We start from the raw sequence: 14,945 nt of genomic DNA, 5'->3' as shown, positions 1-14,945 counted from the left end.
TACAAATGAGTTACATAGCCTTTTTAGCCGTTTTGACGGCATTTTGTTTCGGCCTTTCGGCCTTATAGATTTTTTAAACCAACATAGGATGAGAGGTATACCCTGTTTGTGATACCTGGAAATGATGGTAATGCAAGTCCTGTGTCCAGATCAGGTCTATATATCGAAAGAAGGCTAGCTAACAAATTCCATATTGGTCTGGCCATACCAATCTGCCCTGTTCGTATGCAACAGGCAACATCTTTTGCTTCACTTTGCAAATTGCAAATTTTGCCCATGAAAATTCCACTAAGGAAAAGGGGCAAACTTCTTACATATGAATGAGTGCAGTCCGATTCAAGTTTAAGCTCAAAGATAAGGAGCCTCCTTTTTATAGCTGAGTTCGAACGGCATGCCGCAGTGCGACACCTCTTTGGATAGAAGTTCTACATGGCATATTACCTCACAAACGTTGCCAGCACTAGGAGGGGAAAACCACCGCTGAAATTTTTTTTCTGATGGTCTCGCCTGTATTCGAACCCAGGCGTTCAATGTCATAGGCGGACATGCTAACCTCTGCTCTACGGTGGCCTCCATGCTTGCCAAGTAAAAATAACAAAAACAACATAAAAAAATTATATGTGTTTGGGGAAGATAAGTAGTTTTGGAAATGTAAGTTGTCACTTTTGTCACTAGCTTTTCTGTTATCCCTACACTCATAGAAAAAAGTCTTCTAACTGTCTGCTTACTGTTATCAGTTTATTTTGCTGCTAATACAGCAGTAGTCCTTCTGGCATAGCTAGATATTTGCAATGTTAGACCAGCAGGCTGCCTGCTACAATGTCTGTTACATGCTGAAAATGCCTGCTGCTCACTTTAGCAAAAGAGGAGAGTGAAATAATATAAAATAACCTAAAATCAATGTAGGAAAATAAATAAGATAAAAAATAAAATAAATTAAAAGTTAAGCGTGCTGAGTTCGGCCTAGCCGAATCTTTTATACCCTCCACCATGGATCGCATTTGTCAAATTCTTTGCCCGGTATCTCTTAATAGGCGAACAGAGGATAATGCATAAGAATTGCCATGATATGGGTTCTATATCAGGTTACGAACCGATTCGGAAATTTCATTCAAATCGGAAAAGAATTGCTCTCTATGAGGGCTCAAGAAGTAAAATCGGGAGATCGGTGTGTATGGGAGCTATATCAGATTATGAACCAATTTTGACCATGCTTGGCATAGTTATTGCGAGTCAACACAAAACACTCCATTTTAAATTGCAGCCAAATCTGATAAGAATTACGTCCTCTAGTTCCTCAAGGAATCAAGATCTAAGATCGATTTATATGGCAGCTTTATCAAAATATGGACCGATATGGCCCATTTACAATCCTAATCGACCTACACTAATAACAAGTATTTGTGTTTGCTGAAAATAGCAAACACTGCCTGCTGAATATTAATGTTTAAGTTTGCTCCTATTGTAGCAGTAGTTCTGCTATTACAGCAGTAGATCTGGAATTTTTATTATGAACCGATTTAAACCATACTAAGCACAGTTGTTGGAACAAGACACTTCGTGCTAAATTTTGGCCAAATCGGGGGAGAATTGCGCCCTCTAGTGAGTGGCCCAAGAAGTCAAGATCCAAGATCGATTTACCATCCTAATCGACCTACACTAATAAGAATTATTTATGCGAAATGTTAAGCGCGTATTTTAATTCCTTCGAAAGCTAGCGTACTTTCGACAGACAGACGGATGGACATGGCTATATCGACTTAAAATGTCTTGACGAATTTTTCGAGATATAACAAATGGAAAAAGTTTGCTGAAAATAGCAAACACTGTCTGCTGAATATTAGTGTTTTATTTTGCTGCTATTGTAGCAGTATTCTGCTTTTACAGCAGTAGATCTGCAATTTCAGCAGCAAGCCTGTGCTGAAATGTCTATTGTTTGCTGAAAATTACTGCTGCTCAATTACGAAGGGGATGTTAGAAGAAAAAATAAAATACAAATGCAAATGTGTGTCTCACTGTATGTTTATAATCACCACTGAATGTTTTGTTTCCATAATCTTTTTTCTTAATGGATAGATCAGGTAGCTTCTTTACAGTAATTAAAATTACTAAAATAATTTCTACAAAAAATTCTAAGCAAATGCCTAAAGTAATCAAAACAGGCAAATATGAACAAGTAAAAAGGCATTAAGTTCGGCCGGGCCGAACTTAGGATACCCACCACCTCGGGTGTATATGTAAACCCCCTTTCGCCACAATCTGGGGAAAATTGGATAACTTTTGCACCCAAATCCGTCACGGACATTGGGTGGTCCAATAAATATAAGTCACTGTTGAATTTTGTATTTAAAATTTCAGCGAAATCGGATAAAAAACAAAGCTTTTATGGCCTTCAGGCCCTTTATCGGGAGATCGGTCTATATGGCGGCTATATATAACTATAGTCCGATCTGAACCATATTTAAGTCGGATGTTGGAAGGTTTTAACCTACTCACTGTTTCAAATTTCAGGGAAATCGGGTAATAAATAAAGCTTTTATTGGCTTCAGACCCCTTACAGTCAGATCGGTCTATATGGCAGCTATATCTAATTATGGACCGATCTGAACCATATTTGGGTCAGATGTTAGGAGGCTTAAAATAACCCACTGTTGCAAATTTCAACAGAATCGGATAATAAATAAAGCTTTTATGGTCTTCAGACCCTTTATCGGGAGATCGGTCTACATGGTAGCAATATCTAAATATAGTCCGATCTGAACCATATTTGGGTCAGATTCACTGTTTCAAATTTCAGAAAAATTTTAAGAAATAAAGTTTTTATGGGCATTAGAGCCTTTATCGGAAAATCGGTCTATATAGCAACTATATTCAAATATGGTCCGATTTGGCCCGTTCAAGAACTTAACCAGCGTGGATTAAAGAGACGTATCTGTGCCAAATGCCAGCTCAGTATCTCAATTTTTGAAGCCTGTAGAGTGATTACAACAGACGGACGGACATCGTTAAATCGTCTAAGAATTTTACGACGGTCCGAAATATATATACTTTGTAGGGTCGGAAATTGATATTTCGATGTGTCGCAAACGGAATAACTAAACGAATATACCCCCTATCCTACGGTGGTGGGCATAAAAATGTTTTGATTTTCATTTAATGCCTTTTTCGGCCTGACATGATTTTTGATTACTTTTGGCATTTTTTCTAAAGGGTGTCGGGCTAATGATCATGACAAATTATGTTGGAAAAGAAGATTTTAATTTATATTACCTGATCAAGAAATCCTTGTACACATAGCCATTACGACCATTGGGATGAATTTGGTTGCTCTGCTAATGCCCACCCTATCGTGGCTATTGGCTTTATAGCTCATTTTTACTTATATCGTTATTATATAAAAGAACGCTGTATGGAATGTAAACAGCCACTGAGACACACATCTCCATTCTCAATATCTCAAAGTATACTATCAAAATTTTGTTCCTTCCTACTTTCTGCTTCGGCGAGGAGACCCATTTGTTTGGTTTTTCTCATATTTAATCTTTATCCATTTTTCGTGTGTAGTAGAACAACAACAGTGCAAAGGTATTTCCAACAGGGAAATACCGCATAGGTGATTCATACTCTATTGATGCTTTTGACGCTTGTGCGCTGTGTAGTACTTACCGCAATATTTTTTTCCCCATTTTCTTTCCAAAAATCGTCTCTCCCATTTAATTTCTTCTAACAACCCTGCCATAATTTTAACAGCAGTAATTTTAACAAACAACAGACTTTTCAGCAGTAAGCTTGCTGTTCTGAAATTGCAGAACTGCTGCTGTAAAAGCAGCAAAAGTAGCTACTAACAATCAGCAGAGAGTGTTTGCTATTTTCAGCAGACTTTTTTCTATGAGTGTATTACTTTTCAAGGTCAATTAAGACTTGTCACATAATTGTATACCCTTCACCATACTTTTTATATCCACCACCGACGGATGGGGGTATATTCATTTTGTCATTGCGTTTGCAACACATCGAAATATCCATTTCCGAACCTTTAAAGTATAAATATTCTTGATCAGCGAAAAAATCTAAGACGATCTAGACATGTCCGTCCGTCTGTCTGTTTAAATCACGCAACAGTCTTTAAAAATAGAGATATTGATCTGAAACTTTGCAGAGATTATTGTTTTTTTTTTTTGTCTATAAGCAGGTTAAGTTCGAAGATGGGCTATATCGCACTATATCTTGATATAGCCCCCATATAGACCGACCCGCAGATTTAGGGTCTTATGCCCATAAAAGCCACATTTATTATCCGATTTTGCTGGAATTTGGGACAGTGAGTTGTCTTAGGCCCTTCGATATTCCTCTTCAATTTGGCTCAGATCGGTCGAGATTTAGATATATCTGCCATATAGACCGATCTCTCGATTTTAGGTTTTGGGCCATAAAAGCCACATTTATTATCCGATTTTGCCGAAATTTGGGACAGTGAGTTGTGTAAAGCCCTTCGAAATCCCTCTTCAATTTGGCCCAGATCGATCCAGATTTGGATATAGCTGTCATATAGACAGATTTCTCGATTTAAGGTTTTGGGCTTATAAAAGGCGCATTTATTTTGACAAAATTTGGGACAGTGGTTTGAGTTTAGCTCTTCGACATCCTTCTTTAATGTGGCCAAGATCGGTCCAGATTTGGATATAGCTGCCATATAGACCGATCCGCCGATTTAGGGTCATAACCCCATAAACACCATATTTATTATCCGATTTTGCTGAAATTTGGGACAGTGAGTTGTGTTAGGCCTTTCGACATCCTTCTTCAATTTGGCCCAGATCGGTCCAGATTTGGATATAGGCAGGTCTCTTGATTTAAAGTTTTGGTCCCATAAAAGGAGCATTTATTGTCCGATGTCGACGAAATTTGGGACAGTGAGTTGAGTTTAGCTCTTCGACATCTTTCTTTAATTTGGCCAAGATCGGTCCAAATTTGGATATAGCTGCCATATAGTTCGATCTCTCGATTTATGGTTTTGCGGCCATAAAAGGCGCATTTATTGTCCGATTTTGTACTGTTTGTAACACCTCGAAATATTACCGGGGCGCAACTTATCTCTATTCCCTATTCATATCTGTTACACATAAGAAAAATCACATGACTACAAAAAGGTGTCCTGTCACATGACAACGATATGTGTATCGTCTGTTATTTATTTGGTTGAAGACGATTTTCTCAATGCGCATGGAAGGAAAGAAATTTTTATTGATGGAGTTGGAGTTCGCGGTTTTGGTTTTCTCCTTTTTCTCCAAAATTACGTCTACGATGGGGGTATATTAATTTCGTCATTCTGTTTGTAACTCCTCGAAATATTCGTCTAAGACCCCATAAAGTATATATATTCTTGATGGTCATGATATTTTAAGTCGATCTAGCCATGTCCGTCCGTCTGTCTGTCTGTCCGTCTGTCTGTCGAAAATACGCTAACTTTCGAAGAAGTAAAGCTATCCGCTTGAAATTTTGCACAAATACTTCTTATAAGTTTGGGTCGGTTGGGATTGTAAATGGGCCATATCGGTCCATGTTTTTATATAGCTACCATTCAAACCGATCTGGGGTCTTGACTTCGTGAGTCTCTAGAGGACGCAATTCTTATCCGATTTGGCTGAAATTTTGCATGAGGTGTTTCCTTATGACTTCCAACAACTGTGCCAAAGATGTTTCAAATCGGTCTATAACCTAATATAGCTGCCATTTAAAGCGATCTGGGGTCTTGACTTCTTGACTCCAGGGTCTTCGTCTCTAGAGGGCGCAATTCCTATCCGATTTGGCTGAAATTTTGCATGAGGTGTTTTGTTATAGTTTCTAACAATTGTTGGTTCAAATCGGTCCATAATCTGACATGGCTGCCATATAGACCGATTTGGGGTCTTGACTTCTTGAGTCTCTAGAGGGCGTAATTCCTATCCGATTTGGCTGAAATTTTGCATGAGGTGTTTTCTTATGACTTCTAACAACTGTGCCAAAGATGATTCAAATCGGTTTATAACCTGATATAGCTGCCATTCAAACCGATCTGGGGTCTTGACTTCTTGAGCCTCTAGAGGGCGCAATTCCTATCCGATTTGGCTGAAATTTTGCATGAGGTGTTTTGTTATGACTTCCAACAACTGTGCCAAAGATGATTCAAATCGGTTCATAACCTGATATAGCTGCCATATAAACCGATCTGGGATATTGACTACTTGATCCTCAAGAGGGCGTTGTTATTATCCGATTTGGCTGACATTTTGTACTTCTTGAGCCCCTAAAAGGCCCAATTTTTATTCGATTTCGCTGAATTTTTACACATAGACTTCTATTGTGGTCTCCAACACTCAATTCAAGCATGGCAATTCTTTTCTTTTATCCTTTGTTTTTAAAAAAGAGATACCGGGAAAGAACTCGACATATGCGATCAATGGTGGAGGGTATATAAGATTCGGCCTGACCCAACTTGGGACGCTTTTACATGTTTATTATACCCACCATCATAGGATTAGGTGTATACGAACCAAGTCATTTCGTTTATAACACTTCGAAATATTGATATGCGAAATATCCATTTTGCCAAGTTCGAATTCGCTAGAAATTTTTCATAGAATTGGCTGAAATTTTGCACGTATGTCTTTCAGCATCCATGGTGAGTATTGTCCGAATAGGTCCATAACCAGATATAGCTCCTATATAAACCGATTTCTCGATTAGTCTTGTAAATTGAAAATTTTGTCTGATTTGGCAAAAATGTGGAAGGTGAAGACCACATATGCCCTTCAACTGCGTTAGTTGGTGGAAATTTTCAGCAGCCACCATGGATGTGGTGGTTTCCCGAGATTTGGCTGGGCCGAATTTGGCACGTTTTTAATTGATAATTATTGAGATTATAAGATTTTCGTTTTAGCAAATTACTAATTTGAACTTTATCTGCTCTTCTCTTCCAGACTTATCACAACTCTTTTTCTACACCAACTGGTTGCCTTAAACCCAATTTTTTCAACATTTTTTTAATTAGTGCGTAGTTTATTCTAATAATAAATGTAAAGTGTCGTTTTTTATACATCAAACAAAACCAAAACAACATCGATAGTAGGAGTGTAAATAAGAAGGATCCGTTTTTTTGTATCGGGAAACATAAATTCGTCCATAATTTAAAAGAATTTATTTTTGCAACTAATTGGCTTTAATTTCCGACAAGGAAAATGTAAATTTTAACCAATCTCTCTGCCACTAAGAACCACATTCACAAAACAAAAAAAAAGTAAAATATCCAAAACCAAATACAAAAAAAAAAAAAAAGAAGTGGGAAACAAAAAAGTGCCTAAATTTTTTATAAATCTCCCAACTATACTGCCCTCACCCCACTGAAGAAGAAGAAGAAGAAGAGGAGGAGGAAAAAAAGGAAGATTGTTATAGACCAAGGAAAGAGGCTCGATCACACTGCTGGAGTGCCCTTTCGAAATATAACAACCCCAACACCAACCAAAAAAACAGCGAATTTAAACATTTTTCCAAAGGGCACCGGTGACAAAAACACGCTGGCACTGGTGAACGAAGTTCTGGGTGGCTTTGCCTTAGCGATGCCATTTATTGATGACGCTCTACTCTGGTGTCCGGATAACGATGGTCGCATTGTGGGTGGCTTAGACATATCAGCATGCATGCAGGTAAGGACACTAAAACTCACACGCACCCACACACACACACACACACCTACATCCATATGTGATATTTCTTGATTTCTCCTTTAGGATGGCGTACCCCAATCCAATGAGAATGTCAGCGAGAGTACACAGTTAGCAGAGAGTACCACCGAATTGAATGCCCTGGAACCTTCGTTGTGCAACAATGACTCTTCCGATGAACTATTCCGCCAACTATCTGAAAGTAATTTTGAAATCGAGAGTTTGCTCTCCGACTTGGCTACAGTTGAAGTGAAAGTATGTGGAACACAAACGTTTTGCAAATGGTCCTAGCTACGGCCTCTGTTTTTTTTTTGTTTCTTTTTGCTTTGCAGGAGGAGAACAACAACATCAGCGATGTTACCAGTGAAGGATGTGCTGCTGATGATACATTTGCTGCACTGGTCAATGGAGCAGGCGTGGGTGTCAGCGTGGGGCCCAGTGCATGCGGCGGCGGTCGTGTCTCGTCCACAACATCACATTTGATCACCGGCAATGGCATTCAGCTGCCGGGTGAAAATTCTGCTCTGGGTTCTGTGGGCACGAATTCGCTAACCTTGGAACCCACTGCAGCATCTTCCACTCAGGAGCAGGCAAACAGCTCACCATATCTGACAAGAAGTAGCAGCAGTAACAACACAAGCAACAACACTGGCAGCAATCAGTCTGGCAACAGCCTTAATGCGGAGACATCATCAATATTCGATGATAGTTCAACACGTTTCTTAATTGCATCCAATCCCCTGCTGGCCGAAAAGTTGATGGCAAAAAGTTTAATACTCAAAACCGAAGCAACGACAGATTATAAAGGTGAGTCAGTCGTCTATGGGCAAATTTCTTATAAAATATTTTTCTGTTGAAAAATAGTGAAATTGGAAAAAGTTTAACTTCAATTTCAAAGTCACAGATTTTTACCAAGACCACTGTGGCGCAGAGGTAGACAAATCCGCCTATAATACTTAACGCGAGTTTTTAACTCCCGCCTAGGAGGCCGGAAAAGTATTCCAAAGGATATGTGGATGTGGTCTCCGCGCTAATTCAATGTTGTCTCAGAAACTGAAAAAAATATATGTTGTTCGATTTTTGCTTTCATCTAAAAAGAATTTACTTGTATAGAAAAAATAATCGGTTTTTCAAAAATCTCAAAGCTTAAAGCTTTTAAAAGTTTTCTCTACCCGGCAGATTTGTTACCAGTTGTTTCGATGTCATACCACTGTGCGCCGTTCAGACTCGCCTTTAAAAAGAGGTCCCCCATCGATTGAGCTTAAAAATTTATCGAACTGCACTCATTGATATTAGAGAAGTGTGCCCTGTTTCTAATAGAATTATTGTGCGAGAATTTGGACTTAGCTACTCTTATTCCACATGCATCTCTTAATTCTTCGCACTATAGGTTATCACCTTGTCGAAAATCATCCTTTGAAAGATTTTGCTATATTCTCTCCTGCACTCTGCACTTTTTTATGTTTTCTTGTGTGACCACGTCTTTTAGGCGCACAGAGCGCGGTGTATTGTCTGTGTCCCTGCGGCCTTTTTAGGCCAAAATAGAATGGGCATGTTGAGCTTTGTTTTTGAGCATTCCGTTGAAAGATGCAACTCTTTTGCTTCACGAATTCATCAATTGTGTTAAAGTAATTAATTTCAACGATAACGTTCATTACGTATTTAATGGTATTATATAATTTTTTCCGGGGAAAAATAGAGTCTAGTCTTAGCTACAACATTTCATTCGACCTATTTATCGTTCAATCACAGTTTCTGTCTGTCACTCCAACAAACCGTGGGTGTGTGACTTTGATAAGAAAAATTTCGTTATCGCACCAAAGCACACTTTTAGGCGCGCTGCTAATTTGAACGTAAGTTACACTATAAGCCGCCTGGTGTAGTTAATATTGCATAGACATAAACCATAAATATGGCCACTTGTAATTTCTACCAAACTATAGATGGCGCAACCATCCATTTACTGACTGTATGTACTGTATGTTCTCTTAGTATATGCGTCCCCAATAGTTTAAAAGCCTATTTTTGGGCGCATGTAAGACTTTGTATTGGAATGTCTGAATTTCCCCAAACTAATAATCAAAGATTAATTAAGATATTGGATTTCAATTGGTACTTTCGGATGTTAGACGTTGGCCCTTCTTTCGGTAACATTTTCATTGCATTTAGTGGTCAACAGGTGTCATTAGGCAAAAATGGTTCAATATTTTTTAGTGATTTGCTTAAAATTTAGTATTTAATGTGTGAGCCCTGAAATAAATATATGCTTCAGTTGGATCTCGATTATGCGAAACCTCCATTTTCCGGAATAGAAAAGATATTTTTGAATTTTTTTCATTGCTTCGATTATCCGTAATTACATTATCTGGGAGTATTAGCACACTTCACCATTATATTTGAATAAGCAAACAAAATGAAAATAAATGGAAGATGGGAATTCGCTCGTTTTCGTTTCTTTGGTGAACGCTACCGTAGCGCAGAGGTTAGCATGTCCGCCTATGACGCTGAACTCCTTGGTTCGAATCCTGACAAGAATATGATCAAAAACAATTTCCAGCGGTGGTTATCCCCTCTTAATGCTGGCGACATTTGTGAGGTACTGCACCATCTGGTATGGCAGTCATGTAATAACTTCTGCAAAAAGAGGTGTCACACTGCGTCACACCGTTCGGACTCGGCTTTAAAACGGAGGCCCCTTATCATTGAGCTTAAACTTGAATCGGGCAGCACACAGTGGTATGTGAGAAGTTTGCCCCTGTTCCTTAATGGAGTGTTCATGGGCAAATTTGTATTTGCATTACTATGTTTGTGGGTATTAAAACCTAAAACCCTTGGAAAACGCAGAAGAACCAAAATTGGACTTAGAAATTTGAGATTGGTCGCCAAGAACGAAGTAAGAGAACTTCAGAAACAGTCATAATGATAAAGAAAAAGTCTGAAGTATTCCATTCAAAGGTGAAGAAATTTCTTACACACATAAAAATTTTTTAGTAAAAACTGCAAAAATGTTTGCAGAAACAGCAGAAAGTCTGATAAAAATGGGACAGCAGTTAAAACAGCAAAGAAGCATAATCCGTGGGTTATATGTACTTTTTATTTTAAATATTTTTGTGATGGTTCCATTTCAATGAATACAATACCATCTATGCGTTCAAAACTATCCCTCATCGAGTTTATAAATACCAGTCTGTATTGTATAAATACCAGTCTCAGTTGAAAATAATTGTTCAAAGTTTCAACAAGTTGACTTTAACGATTGACTTTTTATTTTCTAATCGCTCTTACAGAATCTTTTGTTTGTGTTGTTTTTCGTTGATAATTACTGCTGCGCCATCTATTAGAGAGTGTTGAGTGATTGTACACAATGCGTTCCAAATGTTTATTTAACGAATTCTTTTTCACCACAGGTCTGTAGTTTGTTCAAGAACCATCGTAGACCACAGTTGGTGAAAATCAAAATAAACATTTCAATAGCAATACGTGTATCATTGCTCATTGCCTTGACATGCAATTTTGAAATTCATAACATTTATGCGATGTCGTAAAATATGAACCTTCCGAGAACCATGCGTTAACAGTATATCTGGGCATTTGTTTTTATGAGGACTATATCATAAATTGCGCCTATATAAAGCATATTCGGAGTCGAAATATGGTGAAAATGAGCCTTCGACGACCTCTTGAATCGAATCGAAAAATTGTTTTACATTGGAAAGGTAACCACTGCGTACCATATTTGGGATAGATGTAAGTGAGGTCTTAAATAGACCACTATTTCATACATCGTCGATATCGAATTTTTCAAGAGATCAAACCTAAACCTTAATTTCGGCCAAATTGGAGAAAATTGCGTCTTCCTGGAGTTCAAGATGTCAAATCGGGAAATCGGTTTATCGGATTGTTGGTTGTTGTAACAGATGCAGATTGTAGATTCCATCGCCTCAAAATGTCAAATCGGAAGATGGGTTTATATGTGAGGCACCGTAGCACAGAGGTTAGCATGTCCGCCTTTGACGCTGAATGCTTGGGTTCGAATCCTGGCGAGACCTTCAGAAAAAATGTTCAGCGCTGGTTTTCCGCTCCTAATGCTGGCAACATTTGTGAGGTACTATGCCATGTAAAACTTCTCTCCAAAGAGGTGTCGCAAAAAAGGAGGCCCCTCATTGATATGTGAGAAGTTTGCCCCTGGTTCCTAAGTGGAATGTTAATGGGCAAAATTTGCATTTGCAAAGAACACTCATAGAAAATAGTCTGCTGAAAATAGTAAACACTGCTGATTGTAGGTAGTTAATTTTGCAGCTATTACAGCAGTAGACCTGCAATTTCAGAACACCAGGCTTACTGTTGAAAAGTCTGTTGTTTGCTGAGAATGACTGCTGCTTAATTTATGATGGGTATGTTAGAAAAAATAAAATGAAAGAGAAGATTTTTGGAAAGAAAATTAAGAAAAAAGTTTGCAATCATACAGTCACTTAACACACAAAAGTGTAACCCTTGGTTGTAGTTGTTTATTGAACACGCTGCTGGCAAACGAATTTTGAGCACAGATAGTGCAGGATTTTTTTAATTTCATCATATTTTTTTTAATATTTTACGATATTGTAGCAAATTTTTATATATATTGTAAAACAGCAGGTTTTTTTATACCCTCCACCATAGGATGGGGGTATACTAATTTCGTCATTCTGTTTGTAACTCCTCGAAATATTCGTCTCAGACCCCATAAAGTATATATTGCGTTGCCCAAAAAGTAATTGCGGATTTTTCATATAGTCGGCGGTGACAAATTTTTTCACAGCTTGTGACTCTGTAATTGCATTCTTTCTTCTGTCAGTTATCAGCTGTTACTTTTAGCTTGCTTTAGAAAAAAAGTGTAAAAAAAGTATATTTGATTAAAGTTCATTCTAAGTTTTATTAAAAATGCATTTACTTTCTTTAAAAAATCCGCAATTACTTTTTGGGCAACCCTATTTTCTTGATCGTCATGACATTTTATGTCGATCTAGCCATGTCCGTCCATCTGTCTGTCCGTCCGTCCGTCCGTCCGTCTGTCTGTCTGTCCGTCCGTCCGTCTGTCTGTCGAAACCACGCTAACTTTCGAAGGAATAACGCCAGCCGCTTGAAATTTCGCACAAATACTTCTTATATGTGTAGGTCGGTTGGGATTGTAAATGGGCCATATCGGCCTATGTTTTGATATAACTGCCATATAAACCGATCTTGGGTCTTGACATCTTGAGCTAATAGAGGGCACAATTTTAGTCCGATTTGACTGAAATTTTGCACGTGGTTTTTTGGTATCACTCCCAACAACTGTGCTTAGTATGGTTCAAATCGGTTCATAACCTGATATAGCTGTCATATAAACCGATCTTAGGTCTTGACTTCTTGAGCCAATAGAGGGCACAATTTTAGTCCGATTTGGCTGAAATTTTGCATGACGTGTTTCATCACAACTTCCAATAACTGTGCCAAGTATGGTTCAAATCGGCCCATAACCTGATATAGCTGACATATAAACCGATATTGAATATTGACTTATTGAGCCACTAGTTTTAGCTGAAATAGCAGTACGAAATTGTTTCTAAAGCAGCAGCACTTTGTTTGTTGAAACAGCAGTCATTCCTGTTTCCCCTTTTCAGCAAACAAAAACTGTTGTTTTAGCAAACATTTTTGCTATTTTGAATAACAAATTTAGTTGAATGTAGTCTTTGCATACCTATCACCATTTCTAATCATTTACATACTATAAACTACCAACAATATCTGCTCATGGTCCCCATTTGAATAGGATTCGAAATGTTTTAGGCAGAGCTGTGGAGTCGGAGTCTTGGAATCGGAGTCAAGCAATTTTCCCTGTAGTCGGTGTCAAAGTCGAAAAAATTGCCTCCACTCCGGACAAAATAGAAAAAAATGTTTCAACAAAAAAAAAAAAAATTATGCAAAAAAAGAGAAACTTATTAAAATGTAGTCTTTAGAAAAAGTTTCTTTGAAACTTGTCTTTAGAAACAATTTCGTTAAAATATTGTCACTGAAATTTGAGATAAGTTACATTGTCTTTAGAAAAAGTTTGGTTGAAATTTTGTCTGTAGAAAAAATTTCATTGAAATTTTGTCCTTAGAGAAAATTTTATCGCAATTTTGCTTTGGAGAAAATTTGATCGAAATTTTGAAAAAATCTTAGAGAAATATTGTCTTTAAAGAAAATTTCATCGAACTTTGTCTTTTGAAATAATCTAATTGAAAGTTTTCTGCATTTTGACTTTAATAACCTTCTTTGAAATAGTGCCTTTAAAAATGTCCTTAAAACTTCGTGTTAAAATTTTTTTTTAAAACATTTGATCGAAAAATTCTGCATTGAAATTTAATAAAACGCTTCATTAAAATTGTGTATTGTAAAAATTTTTTAAAGTTTTTTTGTTTGGAAAAAATTTCATTTAGTTTTATATCACAGGGCGAAAATTGTTTAATTATTAATCTATGCGAAATTTCGTGGGGATATCCTCATTCAAAGGACGGGCGGATATTGTGAGATTGACTTCGAATACACAGACGATTGAGAATATTTATTATAAATATTTCGAGGTGTCACCAAGGAAATGACGAAATTTGGAGAGAAATGTACTTTGTGGGGCACACCCCCTAGTTCTGAGCCCAGTAACGAGATTCTAAAGTCGGTTTCTGGGGCAAAGGACCCTCGATTCCCTAGCGACCCAAAATTACCGCTCGGGTGGCATTGTCGTTGCCACATGGATGTGGCAATCACATTTTAATGCCCTAAAGAGTATATTTAATGTGCACACCCTTTACTCATCATCATTCCCTTCATCCTAATTTTGGATAAAAATGGAAATTGGAAAAAGCACCGTAGTCTACGTCTTAATACCTTTCGTTTGGTACCAATATTGCTTAGAGTTAAAGGGGGTCCAAAATTCTCAAGTTCCTGTAATTCTTTCCCAGGTGCAATTTTTATTTTTTGTTTTTACATATTCGTAATCTACTCGCTAATAACTTTCATTTGATGCCCTCATTGCCCTGGTTTGGGTATCCACCCCATCCTTTATTGGTGAGTATAAAATACAGAATTTTTACGGGCCCACAGTCGACTCCGGAGTCTAAGTCAGAGTTGGAGTCGATCAATTTGCCTGGAGTCAGAGTCAAGTCGAAATTGCTCGACTCCTTACGCCTGGTTTTATGAAATAAACCGTTTCAATACGATTCTACGATCTAAAGAAGAGAGAGAAAT

General features: G+C 37.7%; 1 protein-coding gene across 1 annotated transcript in view; it reads left to right on the top strand.

The window, feature by feature from the left end:
• The first annotated feature begins 7,305 nt into the window (after positions 1-7,305).
• LOC106090063 (ecdysone-induced protein 74EF) overlaps positions 7,306-14,945 on the top strand; it is a 230,804-nt gene continuing 223,164 nt past the window's right edge. The window contains exons 1-3 of the mRNA XM_059360390.1: positions 7,306-7,682; positions 7,767-7,955; positions 8,033-8,507. Coding sequence (XP_059216373.1) covers positions 7,596-7,682; positions 7,767-7,955; positions 8,033-8,507 — 751 coding nt within the window. The 5' untranslated portion in view covers positions 7,306-7,595. The remainder of the gene's footprint in view (positions 7,683-7,766; positions 7,956-8,032; positions 8,508-14,945) is intronic.

The sequence above is a fragment of the Stomoxys calcitrans genome, chromosome 1, assembly GCF_963082655.1.
Source record: "Stomoxys calcitrans chromosome 1, idStoCalc2.1, whole genome shotgun sequence".
Taxonomy (NCBI): domain Eukaryota; kingdom Metazoa; phylum Arthropoda; class Insecta; order Diptera; family Muscidae; genus Stomoxys; species Stomoxys calcitrans.
Note: the sequence above shows the minus strand (reverse complement) of the source record. Positions and strands in the feature narration are given on the sequence as shown.